We start from the raw sequence: 22248 nt of genomic DNA on the forward strand, positions 1-22248 counted from the left end.
TAATTGTGTTTCTTTATTTGCAAAACTCTTTAGGTTTAAAAAAAGAATGTTCATAAACTGCTTGATTTGTGCAACAGTCCCTGCATATATACACAACTTTATAATAAAAGGAGGTAACCAATGTATGACGATATTTAGTGTGTATATTGTTTTACACAGTTTACCACTAGCGCTAAATGTTTGCAGGAACTGTCTGTACACAGCATGTTTCATAACAGAATTGGGCCTAAGTCTGTCTTTTAAGACTCAATCTGTTTGATGTGGTAAAGATGATTTCATGACGGTTTCAAGGAGTGGAACACATCAATAACATATAGAAGGGTCACTTTAAAGATGCAGTTTGTTACAATAACTATATTAACCGGTACAATAAAGTAATCGGTAACTTAATCTGAGTATCACATTTAGAAAGTAATGCGACCTGATTACTTTCCGTTCTTTTTGCAACCCTTCAATATTAAATGCAATGTTAAGAGAAAATAAATAAAAATAAGAAGTTATGTGTATTATGTAAGACAACAAAACAATGTCACCTTAGAAGGAAAAAAGATATGTATTTAGTATCGAAAAACTCAGGGATTTTATTTATAGGAAAACCTGCCTTTCATTAAACATATTCAGGCTGTAGCCCATACACCAAAAATAAAACACATACTACAGTTTGAAAAAGTTTCAGTTAAATACATACAGTGAAGTGCATACACAATATTTTGGAAAATATAGGTTTGTTTAGATTCACAATTAAATGATTATTCTATAGAACAGTACAGTTTACAAAGTCTGCTCCTTTTACCACAAACACTATACAGGATGCTCTTTTTAGTAACAATGCTATCCTGCTAGTTATTGCCAATTTTCTAAATGTAACAGTAATGTTATTAGGTCGTTTGTTTATGTTACTGTATAAGGGAATACTTTTTATGTATCCTGATCACGTAATCCCGTTACATGTAATCTGTTACACCCAAAACCTGTAGAAGGTTTATTGTTTTTCCCTTTACTGTATATGTTTCTATCAGATATATTTATTGAGTTTTAAAACCCAGGTCATAATATGCAAACAGTAACATATTCATTTGACTTAAATGAAGTGTTTTGTTTCAACAGATTTCAAATAACTTTATTAGGTTAGTTGAAAGCAATAACATTAAGTTGAACCTAATATTTTTTATTAAACCTTAATATTATTGCTTACAACTAACCTAATACATGTATGTGATATCTTTTGACATAATACACTTAATTCAAGCCAACGTTTCATTTCTTTCAGTGTGGTATTACCTACCAATGTGACAAGATTGCGTGTGAAGGCGTGGTGACACCGGACTGCAGTTCCAATTGAGTCTCAGCCTGTCACCGACTCATGGGCTACTCTGCAAAAGACTGTGCCAACGTCAATCGCTTAATAGCCTTTGCTGGAGTGTGGTGAGTATGTGAAAGTGTTGCAGTTAAAAGCAGAAGACGCAGTGGCAGTGACAGAGGAGGTGTTGGACAGCTCCTGTTCTCCGGCACGTCCCCCTGCCATCACTCTCACCTTAATCCAAACTGAAAAGACAACACATTCCAGCGATACGAATTCAGCAACGTGAGAGCTGCCTCAATTGCCAGAAGGGAATTAGGAATGAGATGAGTCAACTATTTCTTTTTTCACTTCTCCCCTCTGTGTTTTTTGCATCTGTGTGTATCTACTTGTGTGTTTTTGTACATGTCCAGATTTGGCTTGAACACGATGACAAAAACAGTAAAGGACAAAGCTTATCAACTGACTTCCTTTGGACAAGCATTTAATAAACAATGGCTTATACGAAATATACAATGTAAATGTGCCCCTTTGTTTTCAGATTTATAAATACATTTAGTTTTTGCTCACATTTTAATTAAGTTTTAATTCTTCATTTAGATATGTGTGATTTATGTCATATTCTGACAAAAACTGTAAAAGTCAAAGCTCATGAAATATTGTTTTTTTTTAATTCTACTAATTCAATTAAATATTAATAAGGAAAATCAATTGACACTGTTTTATGAAGAAATACATGTTGTGTCTTTCTTGCCAGATACAAAAAAAAAACCCTCAATGTTCAACTTTTCATTTACATATAATTCACCATTTACATACGTGGGATTTATTTTACTCAGATGTTGTGTTCATGCTACTTTCCTTAAAACTAAGGGCCTTCAAATTATGACTCAACACATGCAAAGCCATAGGGCCGCTCCAAGACAACATGTTATTTTGATGCATGTAGGTATAGTAGTGCAGTGGTATGATACTCACGGTGGCTAGCGGGGTAATAAATAAATATGCTCTCAGCCAATCACAACACTGGTCTCTGTGCCGATCACAGTGAGGCATGATGACAGCAGCTCGACAAATGGAAGTCATATTCTCGAGGAAATCGTATTGCTTTTGTAGGCTACAATGATGATAAAACTGAATATTAATATCACACTTTTGGTAAATCCATGATGGAAACAACCCTTTTATTGTTTATAACAATACATTTAAAGTTTTTTGTGTCAGGGTTGGGGAAACAGGACCCAAGTGCAGTAAATCAAGGGGAATCAGGTAAGGGTCAAAAACAAAAAGCGAGCTTTATTCAAAAGCTGTTGACGAAAGCACGAAGCTACGGTTGATAGCAATACACCACCGTACGAAGCAAGGGGAACACAGGACATGAAAAACACTTAGCTTCAGACATGAACGGCGACAGGAACAGGCAGGTATCTTGGACAAGATCAGGGAAGAAATGACAACGACCGAACAACAGACAAAAGGGAAACAGGGACTAAATACACAAGGGTAATCACAAGACAAGAGACAGCTGGGAGGGGGAGGAGAAACACAGGGGCAACAGGTGAACACAATAGCAATCAGGCACAGGAGGGAAACGCAGACAGGAAGTGAAGCTTAACATGACAGAAGTGGGGAAAACATTTCAAAATAAAACACACAACACAAGGACATGACAGATACGAAACAAGGATCATGACATTTTGTGTTATTGCTGCATGTTTTCTTCTGTATTGTGTTTGCTGTTGTTAAACAAAGATTGACAATGCACCATAAAAAAACACATGGTTCTGAAACATCTATTTTCAGTTTAAAACCCAACCATCCAGCAGAATGCTAAAAACTTGCTTTGAAGGAACCTCTTACCTGTTACTCAACACTGACCTCGTCCTCCAACCTGTAGAGCGTGTGACCCTTCCTGTGCACCAAATACCACACACACAGGAAATAGCTAATTTTCTGTCCAGGAAATCACTGGAAGGTCAGAGCGCTGCGGGCTCGGAGAGTTACAAATGTATTTTCGTGCTCTTGAAAGAAATCAAATATATTGATGTATATTGACCATCCTATTTTTGTTTTTGTTTTCATGCCTTTGCCACACTGAACACACTGAAACGTTTACTTTATTTAAATATATTATTTAAACAGATTTCACGTACATTTAAGTAAAGCAGTGGTTATTTAAACATAAGTTATAATAGCGTCAGTACCATGATGCAAACTTGAAAAGTCTGTAGTTGAGATCAAAATAAATGGTTGAGGATGGGTGTGGTCTAAGCAAGGGGGCTTGAAGCATGGGTGCCTGAAGCATGGGGGCTGGAGGTGGGGGAAGGTGCCATTGCCCCACCCACCTTTGCCCCTGTCCTGATTTGCCCCTGCGGCTTGGATGATCCAATCACAAGATAATCTTTACTATTTATTTTGTCAGCAAAACGAATGGTATTTTTTCCATGCAAAACTAAAATAAATATTTCCTTATTGACTAAAGGTTTGTTTTCATTTTGTAATTTAGTTGTACACGGTTAAATGTTTTCCCTTTCTTAGTTTGTATACTTCTACCTACATTTTCTCAATATGGGAGTATGCTGACATTGAGAAGCTAACATGAGCCAGAGCTTTCTAAATTCCTTAACTCAAACATTTAATTTGTGTGCCAAGTTGACTTTATACGTGGCAATATTAATGCTTTCTTATAAGGTATCAAGACTGATCGACAGAGTGTGTCATTACTGTAGGAACACTGCATGCAGGGCAAGGGAGATTAAATCAGTTCAGCCTTAGGGTCACACTAAAATTGATTGCTAATTTCTTCTATCTGACTATTTGTCATTGACAAACCTATTAGGGACACTGATTTATGAGATTAAGGATCCATACACTGTTCCGCACACTCTTTAATCAGGTCAGTAGGATTAATAATAGACCTTCTCACTACAGGCTGTGACCACTGCACTGGGTGTCAGGCAGGATAACACTTTTCCCCACTGTTGACCCTCTATGGCGTTATAATCCAGGCTTCTGAGGTTTGATTAGAGTAAGAGCATTATAAGCTATGGCAGGTCAGACGGATGTCTTGATTGATGGCCCCCAAGGACACATTAGCCTGGACTTTACCAAAAGAGCAGTGCTCCTCCCTCACATAACATAAACGTCTTAACATGTCGTCTGAGGTAGCTTATCATTGTGTAATAGCAGTCAACACAAAATCTTCTTAAATTTCATAGTTAAAAAAGCTCAAATTGAATGATGTTGCGCTAATCTTTGTTAAATAGAATGTATAATGTTACAGTATTCACACATGTTCTAAAATGATGATCAACAATAACAATATACACGTAACACTTGCGTGATCGCATGTTCCCTGAAACACTGATAGATTACTTACACCCTCCTTACACCTTGACAAGACAATCTGTTTTAATTCTGACCCCTAATGTGTGTGAGGTGAAGCAGATTTTTCAGGGTAACAGCGACAGGATTTAGAGACAGCTAATAATCTTAACCTCAACATACCTACAAATCCAGTTCCCAAACGAGAACACAGAATCAGAGGTCACATCTCTCCTTCTGCCATGCTTGTTAGAATCGCATCTCAGTGTTAATCGAATGAGTCAGCAACAGTATTTTCTAAATCAAATTCACAAAGAAATCTCACACACACATACACACACACACACACACACACACACACACACACACACACACACACACACACACACACACACACACACACATACATACATACACACACACACACACACACACACACACACACACACACACACACACACACACACACACACACACACACACACACACACACACACACACACACACACACATTTACACATATAGAGGTGTTAATTATTAAGTAGTAAGAACATTTTTTTTCGTATTTACACTTTACTTTAGTATTTCCATTTCATGGTACTTTATACTTCTAATCCATTTGGTAAGAAAATATTGTGCTTTTTACTTTTCTCTTTGAATATTTTACTTTAAATAAATGTATTTGACAAGATTAATACTAGTTACTTTGTCATTCAGGTTATCAGCACCTTTACAGCTGCAAAATTAAAATGATTTTCACATTAATAGATCATAAATCCTAATCCAGCAATGTACAAATATTCTGAAGATGGCTATTCTGCTTAATGCGTAATTAGTACTTAAGTTACTACAAAAATGAAATCAATAATACATCATGTTTTTCCTAATATGCATGGAGATACGTACATTATCCTTAAAAAAGATATTCAGGATGTTATCTCATCCTTTACCAGATGATGTTCACATTAATGCATCACTTATTATAAACTATTGATATAATATTTATTTTCCAAAAACTACCACTTTAGATAATGAGTAGTTTTAGATTGTGTTGCTAATACATTTGCACTTTTACGTAAGTAACATTTCGAATGCACAACGTTTACTTTTTTTTACTATAAGATCTGAGTTGTTCTTCCAGCACTGCTGAACACACATTATCTAGCATGATTCTTTTTATTGTTGATTGACATTTAGAAGAACAGAGAATTGCTTTTGTTTTCATAATGAGTTGCAATCCTTCTTCTGCACAAGCATTAACATGCATTAATTTGTTGCATTTTAGACTAGATTAATAATCTTGTGCTCCTGCACACCATTTAAACCTAAACACATCCGATGCATAGCCAAGTATAAGAGGCTGCAAGGAGGGGTGGGGGATTCAGGGTTAGGGTTAAAGGGGAGTCAAATAAGGACACCCTCACCAAGCCGACCAACAGCTGATGTCTGTATACTGAAAAACTGCAAAGTTGATTTCAATTAAACGTATTAAATCAACACATTTTACAGAACTGCATTAGTTTAGTTGAAGCAATAATACTAAGTTTAGAGAAAAAATAAATACAAATTCTTCCAACAAACAAATAGCCTACACTTCTGTGAAATGTGTTGACATAATACATTTAATTAAAGTCAATTTTTCAGTTTTTTTTTGTGTATGGTGTCGTCATGGTAGTTTATGTGGTGCTTGATTGGATATGCAGTTGCAATTTTTGAAGGGCAGAGCAAGCATTTTAAATGCATTGTTGTAGACAAAAGCGACAGTGTAGTTACTATATGGCAATGAAAATCCTAATACAATGCAAAATAAATATATATAAGACATAAACAACACAAAATTGTGCAATAACAGAACAGAAATTAAATTAAAATAATGCTACACATGCATGTATATCAATAGGATTGTGTATTTAAAGAATCAGGATTCAAATGAATATTACCAGTTTTTTTTTTTAGATAAATAAATAAATGGTGGGTTTGTTGGGAATATCGTGTCATGCATTGTTTCTTTCTGACTTATTAATGATCCGTGGTGTTTTTACTTTACTTTCCCCATCCAGCTTAGGTTGCTTGGAAGCTTGACTGAGGTGGCACCAAAAAAAGTTTGATATGAAGTGGAGCCCTGCAGTAAATGCGGGATTGGGACCCACTAGCTTAGCCAAAGTCCACCTGTCCATAATATGAAGGTATCATCAGTTGTTGCATTGTGGCACCAAAACTGGTTGACTATTGGCTGAAAATTAAGTGGATGAAGTGTACTTCTTTCCAGGAAAAGGGATTGTCTCTAAGCCTACGGAATAAGCCCATTGAAGTCATCTGTATAATGCGTGTAGTGTATCTCATTTAAGAACAGCAGACGGAAGCTGTTGGAATCGGCACCCAGGGAGAGATCAATTTTTCCCAGATTAACATGCGGGACGTTTTTAATAATGTAAATGTTGCACTGATCATCATTGTGCACTTACCGAATGAAACGTCATATATTTAACTTAATCACATTACAGAATCAAATGATTATTTAACATTCTGAAAAACTGAACTTCTTAAATGCATTCAGTCAGGTTTCAGCTTTCGAACAGTTCATATTCCGTATAATACCTTCAGTAAAATGGAATTATTTCACATATTTTATCATTTATATAGTTTATGCACAAGCTTTTCATAGTTTGAAAAGCTTGTGCATAAAGTGATGAAATACAAGGTTCCTAGTTTTTCTTTTTAGTTTAGTTTTCTTACACATACTGTAGTGTACAACAAGGCTTATTGGCATTTTTAACAAGATTGATTCAGTACTAGTGTTGTGGCTTGGGAATAATCATCTCTTGTGCAAGAGTACTTTTAACTTATTACATCCATCCGATCCCCTAAAGGTTTAAGTGGATCCTCTTTTGAGGTCTGGATGGATTTCCAGGTCACATAATCGAGAAGAGATATTGGATATGAACCGGAGGGCTTTCTACACTGAAAACATGTAAACATTGACTTTAATTAAATGTATTATATCAACAGAGTGTCAGTTACTGTGTTAGGTTAGTTGAAAGCAATAATATTAAGTTGAACCTAATAAGTTCTATTTAACTTAAAATTATTGCTTTCAATGTACCTAATGCAGTTATAGGAAATCTGTTGATATAATATTTTAATTGAATTCAACAAATTCATTTTTTTCAGTGAAGTTGGACTAATAAAACAAATAATATATAAAATAGAAAAATAATAATGGTCCTTTTTGTAGGACATAAGGCACACATTAAGTTCACTCCATGACACGTTCTCAGATTAAGTTCACTCTGTGCACACATGTGCTAGAATGGGCCGGAAAGAGTGACTTTGAGCTGCAGGCAGTAGGGTTGAGTGTCCCTGTGAGTTTTTGTCTGTGAGCAAGAGAGTGAATAAGTGAGTGGACCGAGAGAAAGAGGTGGTGGAGGGAGGCGCTGGACCATGAACGAGCCATGAAGCGGAAAGGGAGGCTGATGACTGTATAAGGTGCCATCCGTCTAAATGAGTGACTCTTGTCTAAAGCGCTATCGGGGAAGGTCCATGTGATCCCGGTCCACAACAGAAACGATCCAGTTCGGAAAGCGTTAGTGTGGAACCAGACCTCATGACCTAACATAAAGGGAAGCCATTGTATTGCAACAAGTCCCCTTATTCAGCACCAATTTACAACATCAGCTAAGGAGCATAGCTAAAAACATTCCAGTCCATCACAAGACGCCTGTAAAAATAAAAAATACCCATGTTTTTATAATGAAAACAGTATGCTCACGGTCCTGTCTGCTTCCCTTTGAGTCAGAGCGAGGGGGAAAAAAAGGAGGACACGTCACCTCCCATCATCCGGAGAAGACTTTCTGCTCATAGCACTTACTCTAGAGCCTCCCAAGAGTGGCAGAGGGCAAGCCATTAAAGGTTTGCTGAAACACTACTGATACTGTCAGAAGGAGACAGGAGACACGATAAAGGAACATGTCAGGAAACTCCACCAAAGGCTACGACACTATCACTGCCCAGACTTAGAGTGTTAAGGAGCGATATGAACTCCAGTCTATTTTAATAATGAAACTTTAATGGGATGCTGATGCAAGGTAAAAGATATGTATATATGTCAGTTGTACAGGTAACAGAGACCATGGGTGGATTATGAGACACTGGATCCCTGGGAATTCAATCAAAAAGCACTTACCAAAGGACACTTTTAATAGTTGTTTGACTACCTTTGCAGTCGTTTTGCATCTCTTGGTGGTGTACTGTAACTCTTTGCGGTCATTTTGAGTCTATTAGGAGTTGCTTCAGGCCTCTTGGTCCGTAATTTGTGCTTTTTTGTTGTCATTTTGAGTCTCTTTGGGGTTGTTAATCCCATTTTCATAGTCGCTGTACATTTATTTGGGGTCATATGGTTATTTTTGGCCTTTGCATTGTATTTGTGTGTCTCAGTTCGGTCATTTTGTGTCTCTTATTAGTTTGTAATTGTGTTTGTCTTTTGTAATTATTATTCCATAAGTTATTGTTTTGCATCTCTTTTGTTATCTGTCTGATTTGGGGTCATTTTTAGTCTTCTTGGGGTTGTTTTCCAGTGTGTTTTTTGGGTGTTTTGTATCTTTTTGTCAAGTCTCTTAGTGGTTGTTTCTCCCCTTTTCCTTGTGATTGTCTTTGTAATGTTTTTGTTTGAAATTGTAGTCATCTAAACTACAAACAAAAAGGTTAATTTAACTTTAAAACATGACAAGTTGCAAAAGAGGCTGTCTACTCTTGACCTGGATCACCACAATATTATCTTTTCATCCAGAGGCTAAATCGTCATGCTAATAGTGCACATTAGCATGCTAACATATTAAATAAAAAATCTGAACATGAAAAACTCTACACGTGTTACACATCAACATGTTAGAACATAAATGAAGAGAAACTGATTTGGATAATATCCAATCTCCAACCCTGTCACCCTGATAAATGAGGCTCATGCAGGGATCAAACCAACACAGAAAAGGATGTGAATACCAACCAAGCTACAGAACAACCTTTTGAGCCATATCGGATAGAATAGAAGTGTATAAAGTCCACCATTTTACTAAAGCTAAAATGGTATTTAGAGTTTGGAAAAGAAAAGCCTGGACCCACTAACCTGAATTCTGATTAGTGGTCTGTGAAGTTCAACCTCCCCAGTGAATAGACTATAATGTCATGAATATAAAAAAAGTAGATTAAAGTTATTCTACAGTTGACAATGTAAGGCATAAGACTTGTGTGTATTTGCTCACTGTGTCGCCTAGTTTTCTGTGATGACGGTTATTGGTAGGAGTACAAGGAGGGGGAGGTGTTGGACAATGGTACGCTCCACTGGCTAATGTACAATGACAGACTGTCGGCAGTAAGAGGGGAATGTTGCACGTTAGGCAGGTCAGCAGATGCTTGGCTGACAGTCAATGAAATATTCAATTCGAGACACTGTTATCATGGATCTGATGTATGTAATGTCTCAGAAACAGACCCAGGGTAAGAACAAGAAATGTGTTCCTGAAGTGCAGGATGTCACAGGGACATCACATCAACCGAAACATGACCAAGGATGGTTTTTTTTTAATCTACCCTCATGTGAATGTGTCTTTGAAGCCCACCCATCCCAATCTAATTTGAGATTTCACTTTTAGAAATAAAAAAATCGATAAGTGCCGTCCACAAACTGGGTTATATTTAGCACAAATGTATGTACATTTATATGTCATATATTTTTCTTCTGATTCAAGTATTCAAATAGTCTAGTTTGTTCCAGGGATAGTATTTGTTAAGGATTTCCATTGCCTGGAAATTCATATTTTTTGGCTGTGCGTCTTCTACGAAATGGTAATGGAGTACAGGAAGTAAAAAACATTTGGAAACTTGAATTCTCTTGTTTTTGAGATTTTTACTTTATCATATCAGCAGATGGATATGGGGACACTCAGCTGTCTGTGTTTGGTTAAAGTATTTGTTTCTAGGGATTGTATTTCAGTCGGCTTCAAAGTGGAGCTTAACAGTTGACAGATTAATATTAATTCATGGACTATAACATGATTGTTGACAGAAGCAAGACAAGGATTTATGACTGATATTAAGTTTGCCTGTTTCCTGCAAGAACTTAAAGGGGCCCTTTAATGCTCATTTTCAGGTTTAGTAATCGCATTTAGTGTCTCTACTCTAATGTCTCCATGCTTTAATGTTCAAAAAGCTCTTTATTTTTCTCATACTGCCTGTGCTGCAGAAACTCTTTTCCCCCTCCGTCTGAAACCAGAGCCCAGTGTGCTCTGATTGGTTAGCTGGCCGGCTCTGTTGTGATTGGTCCACCGCTTAGAGCTGTCCCGCCCCTTAGCCTTTCATGTACAATGTGTTGGAGTGCTAGTCATTAGAAGTGCAAGTGTTACAACGTGATGTCATTATGTCATTGAAGTGAACAAAGGAGTCAAATCGAGGCGTTTCAGGAAGGAGTGTGGTGAGTGAGAAACTCTACTTTTCGCCTTTTCACATGATTTACATGCACAAAAACCTATATAACACACCTCGGAAAGGTAAAACTCAAAACAGCATAACCCCTAAATATTGTAATTTTAAACCAGTTTTTACAACAAAAAAAAACAAACATGTTATGTGCTGTATATGTTACTTTAATTTAAATTGTAGACCTAAGATGTTGTCATAAAAACAATAAACAAAAAAACTGTGAGTGTGTAGCATGATATGGAAGAGACTAGTAACTGTAGAACACAACTGTTTAATCCTTTTACATTACCGCCATCTACTGGAACACCCCGTGCAAAAAAAAAATATATATATATAACCTCTGTAGTGAAGCTACACAGTAACTAAAAGGCAATATAAACACGGTTTACATTTAAAAAAAGTTAAGGAATTTACAAATCAGAAACATGCTTAATTCATTAACAATAGTCATGAGCTAGATTTAGTTTGACCAACACAGACACTGCTACAGATATAACAGCACCAAATGGAAAAGAGAACTTTATTACAACACACAGACGCGGTATATCCAGTCACTTTCAACACATTAGCTTATACAGATAGTCCTGAAAACTGGGTTGCAGTGGATATGAAACCAAACCCAAAAGTATTGTCATTGTCAAAAACAAAATTCATGCCCATTAACACCTATTAGCTCTGGACATTTCAAAACATACAGAGTAGATGGGAGCATGCCAGACTCCTAAAAAATCTCCAGTAACTTTGCATAATAATGTACTGTACAAACTTATATTGCATATACTGCACACAACCAACAAACTGCTCTTGCATGAAAAACCAGGTTTAGTATTCTGTAGTGGATGGAGAAATAAGATTGGTGTAATACTGAAGGTGCATGATAAGTGTTTGATGTACTTATAGTAAAATATCTAAGAGGATCACACCCGTTTGAGTCCCAAATATATATATATATTAAAAAAAAGTAAAAATTACCTCTTGATGCATTTTTTTTGCTAAGGCAACCATGACAATTGTATGTAAAAGGAAGGCAAACAAATCAGCTTAAACAGTAACTGAGCTGCCATGTTAACACATTTTCTATGTACACACATGATGAAACAGGCCTTTCCTGCATTTGTACAATAAGGTGTGTTATGTGAAGATTTATAACACGTTATGGAGGCAAATGACACAAATGGATACAACATATGTCAACAAAAAGGAAGGTCCATTAAAGAAAACTTCACCCACAACATAAATGTTCCCAGGGACTCACCCTGTATTATTCTTGAAAAAACTAGTAATCAAAAAATGTACAAAAGTCGATGAAATAATGTAAATAGGAGCCACTTTAAACAACATCAAAACAATACCAAAATATATATTTACGAACTGACTCACTACACATTTTACACTAATCTTTACCATTTAATACACTTTGGAATAGCTCATTTTTGTAGAAGTGTATTAAATTGTATGGTTGTACTTAAATTGCATATTTTTTGTGAAGTAAGGAGCATACGACTTGATAAATAAGAATTGGATTTACTACACATGGTGCGTAAGAGTTTGCAAAAGGATACTAAGACGTCATTTTGATGCTGTTAAATGCAGCCCCGTCTACTTCAATTCATCAAGACCTTTCCCTGCTTTTTTCATTCTTTTTGCCCAGCTGGCATGCAAAAAAAAGACTTAGCCTTCAGAATTTACACAGGGTGAGTACTTGGTATACTATTGATCAATCTGTAGGTGAAATATGCCTTTAATGATAAGATGATATACAAACTAAAGTCAAGAGATGAGCAGACTCTAGTGCACCTTCCAGTGAGGCACAGGTATAGATCTTTGCTTCAGCAGCACACGCTACATTACCAACACCGATTGGCCAAAATCATGCTTGGAATAGATTAAAACATCTCCAGCAAAACAAAAAGAAGTCTAGCAAAGTACCATGATATGGTCATTGAAAATCACACATGCACTGAATAAATACGATTGGGGAAAGTGAAAGAAAATATTTTATGTTGTATTTCTCCCTCTGATTTGGGTGAAATTACCCTTTAACATGTCATCACAAGCTATGCATCAAAAGAAGCCACGTTTAAGGACATAAAACAAATATGAAACACTTAAAAATCCAAAGCCCAGATCATTAATTAACCACTGCCAGGGGTTTCTATTGCACACAATTTAACAATAAAAATAAACCCCTAACAGTTTCCAAACAACTGGTCTGAGGTACCCATATAAAGAAAAGGCATTTTATACAACAAGTAAAATAAAAAAACTGAATAATTACATTTACTGGAAGATTTCATGTGGCACAATGCTGTTACACTGATGTTATGTCAGATTGTGTTTGTAAAATACATCTTTTGGATATACTATACATACTCATGAGTATGAAAATAGTCACATTTAAAAGGAGGGGTCAGGAAGAGAACAGCAGCACATTTACAAGCTCAGATTTCTCATATATTTACAAAAACAAAAAGATTTTGAATAAAAAAGTATACATCTAGGTTTATTCCTCTGGCAGTTGACATGATGATCCTTTCTGCCTCGGGGTAAAAACACTGTTTCTATCAGACAAGATTCAGCACACGCACAAGGCAGCATTGTGTTGCTGTGACAGGTGACTGCTTTCCTCGGAGGAGCTCCTCTTTTGACGGGATTGTTCACTTTGTACATTGCTCTTCGTCTCCGGGAAACTGTTGCCAGAGGACGGAGGACCTATAAGTTCAGGGGAATTGTGGGAACGTCGAGACCTTTTAAACGGAGGAGTAGCACAGTCCACTTTGGAGTCTTGCTTTTCGAAGACATTCAGTGAACAGTCCGAGGGGTGCGGTGCAGCCCTTGCAGAGTCACAGAAAGCAGCTTCGTACAGCCCGAACGCCTTCTCCAGAGCTGCGGAACTTCCTTTAAAAGGGGAGGAAGCTGCTCCACTCTGCTGGAAAAAAGCCAAAGAAATATTATTCAAATGTCCTTATTACTTATCATAATAAACACTTGTTTTTACACATTTCAATTCATTCAAAGTGTCTTTTTTTGTCAGGAAAAGCAGCTTTTCGTCAGATGAATTAATGAGACAAACAAAGCTGTGACAAAGGGACGAAGACTAAAGCAATGGAAATGAACAACAGTTCATAAACAATAAAGGGTTTAAATGTATTCAAATAATCAGGTAACTGTAGAAAAAGAAGGCAGTAGACATAAAAAATATGAGTTCTATGAGTTCTCTTTTCACCTGCCTTTTTTAGTATTTCCTTTTTTATAAAACGTGTCTTTTGATTACATAAACTTCTGTTTAGTTAGTAATATATGTGCTTTGTCACGTCTTTTAAAGATATTTTATAAGCTTCCTCTTTTTTCAATGAAAAGCCCACTTCATTGCCCCCGTGTACCAAATTAAAAGAAATACAATTGCTCTTACAAAAGAACGCTAAAGCTGGATTATTTGGGAGGTAAAGGCGTTCTCAGGGCTTTAAAGTATAATTACAGTCTGTTATTATGCATTATTAAGGCAAGCTTTTCAAATAAATTCCCTGTCCACTTTAAAGAGTAACGAAAGTACAGATTTAGTCTTCAGATGCTGTCTGTAATCATACATTGGATGAGGGGACAGATTTTAAATAGAAAGAGGTATTCTTTATGCCATTTGTTCATTCAATTACAATTCAAGAAAGATATCAACTACATTATTGTCCTATTCGTGATACATATATAGAAAGAATACAATAATACATAAAAAGGGGGTGACAATCATATTATTGCTAGGGTTGCACTATAACGTGTTAATATCACTGCCTCCCTCTACTGGCTAAAAGGGGGAATATTGTTCAAGATGGCACTTGGGATTGTCACAATCTTGAACGAACAAGTCTGGAATTCGCTTTATCACTTCCATTTCAAAATATTTGGCAACAGATTTAAAGAAATAATAAGCCATTTAAAGTTTCCTTATAGCAGTCCAGTATCAATCCCACATGTATTAATGCTATCTCAATGCTAGTATTGTAAAAATGAGATATTTTACTACAGTATTAATAGTTGCTTTTGATACTTTGAAATAGTTTAGTATAGTAACTAAAATGTTGGAATAAATAAATACAAAAATCATATAATAATCAAAAGAAGCTTTTCTGTGGTACCTTATTTATATTTGTACGCACAAAAACAGTCCCCATAAATGTTTTGTCATTATGAATGAGCAAATTGTCCGTGGGCCACCCAGCTCCCTTTTGCTGGCTGTAAGCTGAATATCGCTGTAATGATAGTTCATTGTTTAGTCATATTTCTGACATTTTTACACATTTCTTTTAGCAGCAGTCACCTCACTACCACTCCAGGCATGGCCATCCCTCATGATCTTCTCCATATATCTCATCTTCTCCAAAAAACATGTCATCCTCATCATTCTCCTCCTGTTGGCCCCGGAAACAAAGAGTGACGTGTTGAAAACCGCTGATCCACTGTTAAAAAGGGCTGCTGTGACCTCAAGAGGTGACTACAGTCTTTAATGTTTTACCGGTGAAAGTATTAAACAAAATGACAATAAAAAAATGGACTGGAATATATATAAAAATGACAATATGGTGGACAGCAAACAACATACAAACACACAAGGGCTGCACAATTAATTATAACGGTATCAAAATCGCAATGTGGACAAGTGCGATATCAGAATTGCAGTAAGCACTACAATAGTTGGTAAAAGCTAAATATGTTAACAAATATCTGCAGTATTCTGGAACTGCAGAGAAGTACAGGCTCACAAATTGCAATATTGGTAAAAATAGTTGTAATTAGTTATTTTTTTAATAAAATGGTGCAGCCCGTAAACACAATACTGCCGTTAATTTTTTCTGTGGTCAGGGGCGGATGCAACAGAGCCATGGCACTGACCTGTGGGACCACACATGTGTTGTAAGTAGTTCCTGGGAACGGAACGTGGTCCATTCCTGTAGACATGTCGACGACGATCTCGTCTCGATGCATGGGGATGGGCGGGCCCCCACGCTCCTGTAGGGCCAGGACGATAACTGTGGTGTTGTCTGCACGCAGCATTCGCTCTTTCCAAAAAAGTAGAGCGGTGCAGCCCAGCCGGCGGGCGCAGGACATTCCCTTTGGTCCCTGAAAAGCAAAAACAAAAATCCTCCTAATTATTAAGTCCAGGCAACGAAAAGTTTGAAGATGTTCATACAGCCATTTTTGTACTGTCAAACGTCTTAACTACTTTAAAATATGTAATTATCCCATTCCACAAATCTTGCAGAATCAATTTACAGTGGAGGAAATAAGTATTTAATCTCCTGCCAATTTAGTTAGTTTAACCACTTACAAAGAAATGAACGGTCTGTATATTTTTATGGTAGGTTTATTTTAACAGTGAGAGACAGAATATCAAAAAGAAAATCCGGAAATGTACATTAAAAAAATTTAATTGGGGGAAAAAACTATTTGATCCCCTTGCAACCAACACAAATTCTGGCTCCCAAGGACTGCTTAAATAAGATAAAAGACACCTGTCCACAGTCAATGAATCAGATTACAACCTCTCCACCGAGGGCAAGACCAAAGACATCTTGTGATCGTGGTGGAATTAATGTCTAAGGATATCAGGGACAAGATTGCAGACCAGCACAAGGCTGGAATAGGCTACAAGACCATCCACAAGCAGCTTGGTGAGAAAGAGACAACTGGTTTGATTATTAGAAAAAGGAAGAGGCACAAAATGACCACCAATCTCCCTCGGCCTGGTGCTCCACCATCTAAGATCTCGTCTCTTGGAGCATCAATGATCATGAGAAAGGTGAGGGGTCAGCCAAGAACTACACAGGAGGGACTTGTTAATGATTTCAAGGCAGCTGGGACCACAGTCACCAAGAAAACTATTGGTAACACACTATGCAGTAATGGATTAAAATCCTGCAGCGCCCGCAATATCCCTGCTCAAGAAGGCACATGTACAGGCCGTCTGAAGTCTGCCAGTGATCCTCTGAAGGATTCAGAAAGGCTTTTGAGAAGGTGATGTGGTCAGATGAGACCAACATCAAGATCTTTGGCATCAACTCGAAATGTCATGTTTGGAGGAAGAGAAATGCTGCCTATGACCCCAAGATCACCATCCCCAGGATCGAGGTGGAAACATTATGCTTTGGCGGGGGTTTCTCTGCTAAGGGGACAGGGCGGTTCACAGCATCGAGGGGAGGATGAAGGGGGCCATGCATCGTAGAATAGTGGTTGATAACCTCCTTCCCCTAAGGCATGTTTTGCAAATACTTATTTCTCCAATTAAATACATATTAATTTACGTCTTTTTTTTAATCTACATTTCTGGATTTTTTTGAGATTCTGTCTTTCACTGTGAAAATAAACCTACCATAACAATTACAGACTGTTCAGTTCTTTGTAAGTGGTTAAACTAACTAAATTGGCAGGGGATAAAATACTTATTTCCTCCACTGTATGTATATACTGTATATATATACACACACACACACATACATATATCAATGAATACACTTATTTTTCAACCTTCAGCATAAAGAAAGAAGTTAATATGAGAAAAGTATATTTTAAAAAAAAGGCCTTTAAAAGATATTCGTAAAAGCTAGTCCATTTTGAAAGACACAATAAACGATTGGGGGTTAAAAAGTAATCTTATACATATGACCATGAAACTAACCTGTTTAATACTTACAGTAAAGACCAATTTTATTATGTAATGTTTTTTTTTTTGTGAACCTATAAGATATTTACGGATGCAAATAGACAAAGTGTAGTCAAATAAACACAAACGTATAATGCAACTTCCACTGTTACTTACCACCATTTTGTCGTGGCTATAACACATATTGACAGCATTCTTGGGCGGCATCATGTTCCACAGTCCGTCACTGCCGAGTATGATGAAGTGATGCCGACTGGGGTCAAGGGTCATCATGGTTGTATCGGGCTCTGGAGAAACCACAAACTCCCCGCTGTAGAAATCGTAGCTCCACAGATCACCTTTCAACAGAAAACTAAATATTATCACCACTGGTGGAAAAAAACAGCGCTGCCGGAATGAGTCTTAAAAGATGGGAATGAGTTAGCATTGTAGCATCTCCGATTCGCTTGTTTTCTTTAAAGGGTTATTGGTTAAATGCCTGAAATGAGGTAACTGGTTAACACAAGCTTGGGAGATTTTCACAAATTGTTATACATTACAACATAAAGTACATCAGTAAATACCTCACTTGTGAAACTCTGAAGTATTTCATAAAAAGTGTTTAAATGAGACTGCTAAATGTCATCATGCAACCATTAGCCGCCTTTAGCTTAGTGATGTTGACATGAAGACATGCCCGTGCTGTAGTTCCTTTATTGATTAACGTTTGCGATTTAATTCTGGCAATTGCATTAACACTTCAACTTCATATATTTGTGAAAGTGTTGTTGATATGTGGAGATTATACTGCTAAACAAAACGTGTAAATATCTTAAATGTGTGTTTGCCGCCGAGCATATTTCTTGCAATATCCCCAAATCCAATGAAAATATCCTATACATTTTGTCGAGGGAGCCCTTGCTATGCTAACTTCTGGATGTGCTGACAAAAATAACTCATCCCTGAACCACTCTCTTCAACAAAAATACTCATATTATCAGACTAACAGTGCGGACAATCTAGACAAAGGGTGTGATGTTTACCGAGGGATCGGGCCACAGCCAGGAAGGGGATCTGGTCAATGACTGTACTCCTCCTCACGGGGCCGTTATGGGTCAGCCTTGGCCTCTTCCAGACTACACGGTTCACGCCAGATTTCTTCATAACGCTACAGAAAAACATCACAATTCAATATAAGGCAAGTTTGACTTGAAATACTGCTACGATGAAAGGAACAAGAGCACAAAAACATCTGCGCTGTGTAGCAATGGTTTCAGGATCAGTAAATTAGAAACAGGTTTATTGCATAATTAGGTTAACACATACGAGGATTTGTGTTGGTGTTATGGTGCATACATAGCTACAGCCCCGGAAATAATTAAGAGACCACTTCAAGCATTATCAGTTTCTCCGGTTTTACCATTTATAGGTATGTCTTTGAATTAAGTATATATATATTTTTTATTGTATTCTATAAACTACTGACAACATTACTCTGTGTAGGAATTCAACAGACATTGCAATGGCTGCCATTCATGTAGAGACTGAGATTTAAGAAAAATGTGAGTGGTCTCTTCAGTTTTTCCGGAGCTGTAAAGATAAAAAAATAAAATAGAATTGGAGCCGTAATAAAAAACTATTTTAAGATAACTATAATAACATTAAAAATATAGCAACATTTACATTGGATAGGGTAGAAATATAGATATACCTGTTAAAATTAAATTTAAATATGTGCATTTACAATGTACAAATCGTCAACATTGTAACTCTGAACATCAGCAGAGAAATTTGACATCAGTGCATCTCTACGTCTGACCTTATATGACAACTCCTCCTTATGAAGAAGCGTTTAATAAGGTCTGGTCACGTAACTCACCTGCCACCCAGCCGCTCAATCCTTTCTTTTTCCTTAGGAAGCTCAGGTTTATGGTCTTGTGTTATTTCAAGCGCCTGGAGGGTTATATCAGAGTCGTTTTCTCTCACCCCAACCACCACTGCCGAATCCCCCACATGGGCAACATACATGTGAACCCCGCGGATCACAATCACGCTGGCTGTGGTGCCTGATGTGCTGGGAAGGCCGGTAATAGTCTTTGGCCACTCCGCTGTAAGGGGACATGGAAATATAAACGCCCTGATTAAATTTGGTGAAAGTCTGTACAGGGAAACCATGTCAATTATGAAAAACAAGTTAAGATTAGTCGATTTATATTGCTGGAACTGCAAAATAAAGTTTACTTAGGCATGGGGCAATATAAAACATCACAATTACCATTGCCAAATATCCATTTTACCAAATTATCATTCACAGTTTTTTCCTGTATTTATCAAAATGTGCTATACATGGCACTAAACTAACTGGAATTACTTAACAATACATTTTGTTCAAAGGCCAATCATTATTATTGCTTCACAGATAGGACACACACATTTGTTCTTCATGTTTCTTACATCGTTGTAGTGAAACACAATAATTACCATAAATCTAAATGACCCTCATTTTTTAGACCTTTAGTATGACTGTGAGTTACACAGCTTTTTCAAGTCTCTTGTGAGATTGACAACAATGCCAGTAATTTTAATTCACCGTATCAACTTATGGTGGGTGATTTCTATCGTAATAACATCTTATTTTGTTCCATTACTATAACATATAATACTATGATGAAAGTAGTTTGGCCAGTCACAGATCAGAGCTGTTCAATAAGTCATAAATGACAACATAAGCCAGGCTTACTTGAGTAAATCTGCCGTATTTTGGGAAAAATTCTGTTTCATAACGAAGGATTAAATACATTTGACCCATGTCACTAAATAAAAGCATTCCTGCTAGAGTTGTCTGGTGCTGCAAGTCATATTTTAATTCAGGTTCAACCAGTATTACATTGTAGTAAACAGACGGAACGAGTGAAGTACTTAACTACTGTACAGTGTTCCAACTAACTCTGACAGTCAGTATTCATTTGTCATCTACACAATGTCATTTTCTTTTGACTTCATAGTGTGATCTGACCTTCATTTGTGATGTTTGTGTTTTTATCGTTGTCAATCAAGAATATTTTTAACAATACAATTCCTGCTTTTGTGTAGACTCTTTTGTAGACCAGAACGTGTTGCTATGCCAACTCTACATCTGTGTTGTGGTCAGATTATTGATAACATTGTAAGTGGCAGATCAGACTCCAAAATTGGCCATCGAAAAAATAATCTAAGTAGGTGGCAGCCCCCTGTGACACAGTTAGGTAATGCTGAGACAATGACAGTAACAATTATAAGCAATTTGCAGCAGTAAATATGGAGTAAATAATAAACGTTAGCTTACGTAGCTCTTTCCACATTGCATGGTGACAGGCGATGAAGCCTTTCTTCAGGGCAGCACACACTTCACTGTGATCCTTCGACCAAAAGCCTCGCTGCCTTTTCAATATCCCCCACAGATTTTCTCTGGCGAAATGTGCCGCTTCTCGACCCCCGTGGCCATCAAAGACAGCGAAAAAAGCCACAGACTTTCGAGTGTCGACAGTATGCTCCGAGGTTTTTCCCTCTGATACCGGTGCACTGTCCTCATTTGGTACGCTCTCTACCCACATTGCAGAAGCCGGGCCGGACTCCGCAGCAACGTCCTGGTCGTGTGTCTCAATTTCAGTCTGTTTTGTAGCTCCACTCTCTGCCTTTCCCTGTCCTCCTTGTCCCTGCAATTTAGGGTAATCTTCGCCTGGCGTCGGCGACTGAGTCGGCTCGTACTCGATTCTAATATCGACAACATCCTCCATGTATTTCCTCCCCCCTTGCTCCGAGAATGCACTCATACGAAATATTATTCCCTCTTCCATGATTGTAAACGTCTATTGGTATTTATCTAAGCGAGGGCACATGTAGTTGCTAATTGTAGCCTGCAAGCTCAATCTTTTAAAACCGAGTTTGCCGCGATTGTATAGCCGAAGGCTTCCTTCCTTTTTGTTTATCTTCTCCGAAACGTCCCGCTGTACGCGATGACGTCCTGGTTTCCCACCTATCAACTTTGTAAGTACGTATGGCACGCCGGCTATTTTGCTGCATTCGCGGGCACTCGAAGAAATTGGAAATTGTACTTTCATCACAATACAGACCACAAAAAAAAGTGTGGCCCCTTTAACCTTTCAGTCACACGCTTGATGATCCTCCATGTGTCATACATTAATCAGCTGCTTTAAGTTCGCATTAGCATGGGCAGTTATCTCAAGATAACTTTAAGATAAACGCTCAAACAAATGAGGAGACCTTAAAGACGCAAGTTGTGCACACAACTCACCCCAGCAGAATTGCACAACTACAAAGTAAGCAAACAATTGCCTATGTATATGTTCATGTTGTGACCACATTCTATTAAATGGTCTTGACAGCTATGTCTAGCAATTTATTGGTACTTTTTTAGAAGCAATAAAACAGCTTTTATGCATCTTTAAATATTTGTAAATGGCCGTTAAATTAACCTAAACGTAACGGTAAATTAAGCTAGTTCAAACTAATTTACTCC

The 22248-nt window shown here is 37.2% G+C and overlaps 1 protein-coding gene across 3 annotated transcripts; it reads right to left on the reverse strand.

Moving 5' to 3' along the window:
- Window positions 1-11591: 11591 nt before the first annotated feature.
- Window positions 11592-21718, reverse strand: LOC134872700 (protein phosphatase 1D-like). Of its 3 annotated transcripts, none has more exons than XM_063896106.1 (7): window positions 21055-21718; window positions 19609-19837; window positions 18773-18897; window positions 17907-18088; window positions 15983-16210; window positions 15411-15501; window positions 13796-14027 (listed from the first exon to the last, which is right to left on the reverse strand). In XM_063896106.1, the coding sequence occupies exons 1-6, from the start codon at window positions 21563-21565 to the stop codon at window positions 15415-15417; spliced, it is 1362 nt and encodes a 453-aa protein (XP_063752176.1). In that variant the 5' UTR covers window positions 21566-21718; the 3' UTR covers window positions 13796-14027; window positions 15411-15414. The 3 variants fall into 3 exon arrangements, with proteins under 3 accessions (XP_063752175.1, XP_063752176.1, XP_063752177.1); XM_063896107.1 differs by having other exon boundaries at window positions 13804-14024; XM_063896105.1 differs by lacking the exon at window positions 15411-15501 and having other exon boundaries at window positions 11592-14024.
- Window positions 21719-22248: the final 530 nt, after the last annotated feature.

The sequence above is a fragment of the Eleginops maclovinus genome, chromosome 11 (assembly GCF_036324505.1).
Source record: "Eleginops maclovinus isolate JMC-PN-2008 ecotype Puerto Natales chromosome 11, JC_Emac_rtc_rv5, whole genome shotgun sequence".
NCBI lineage: Eukaryota > Metazoa > Chordata > Actinopteri > Perciformes > Eleginopidae > Eleginops > Eleginops maclovinus.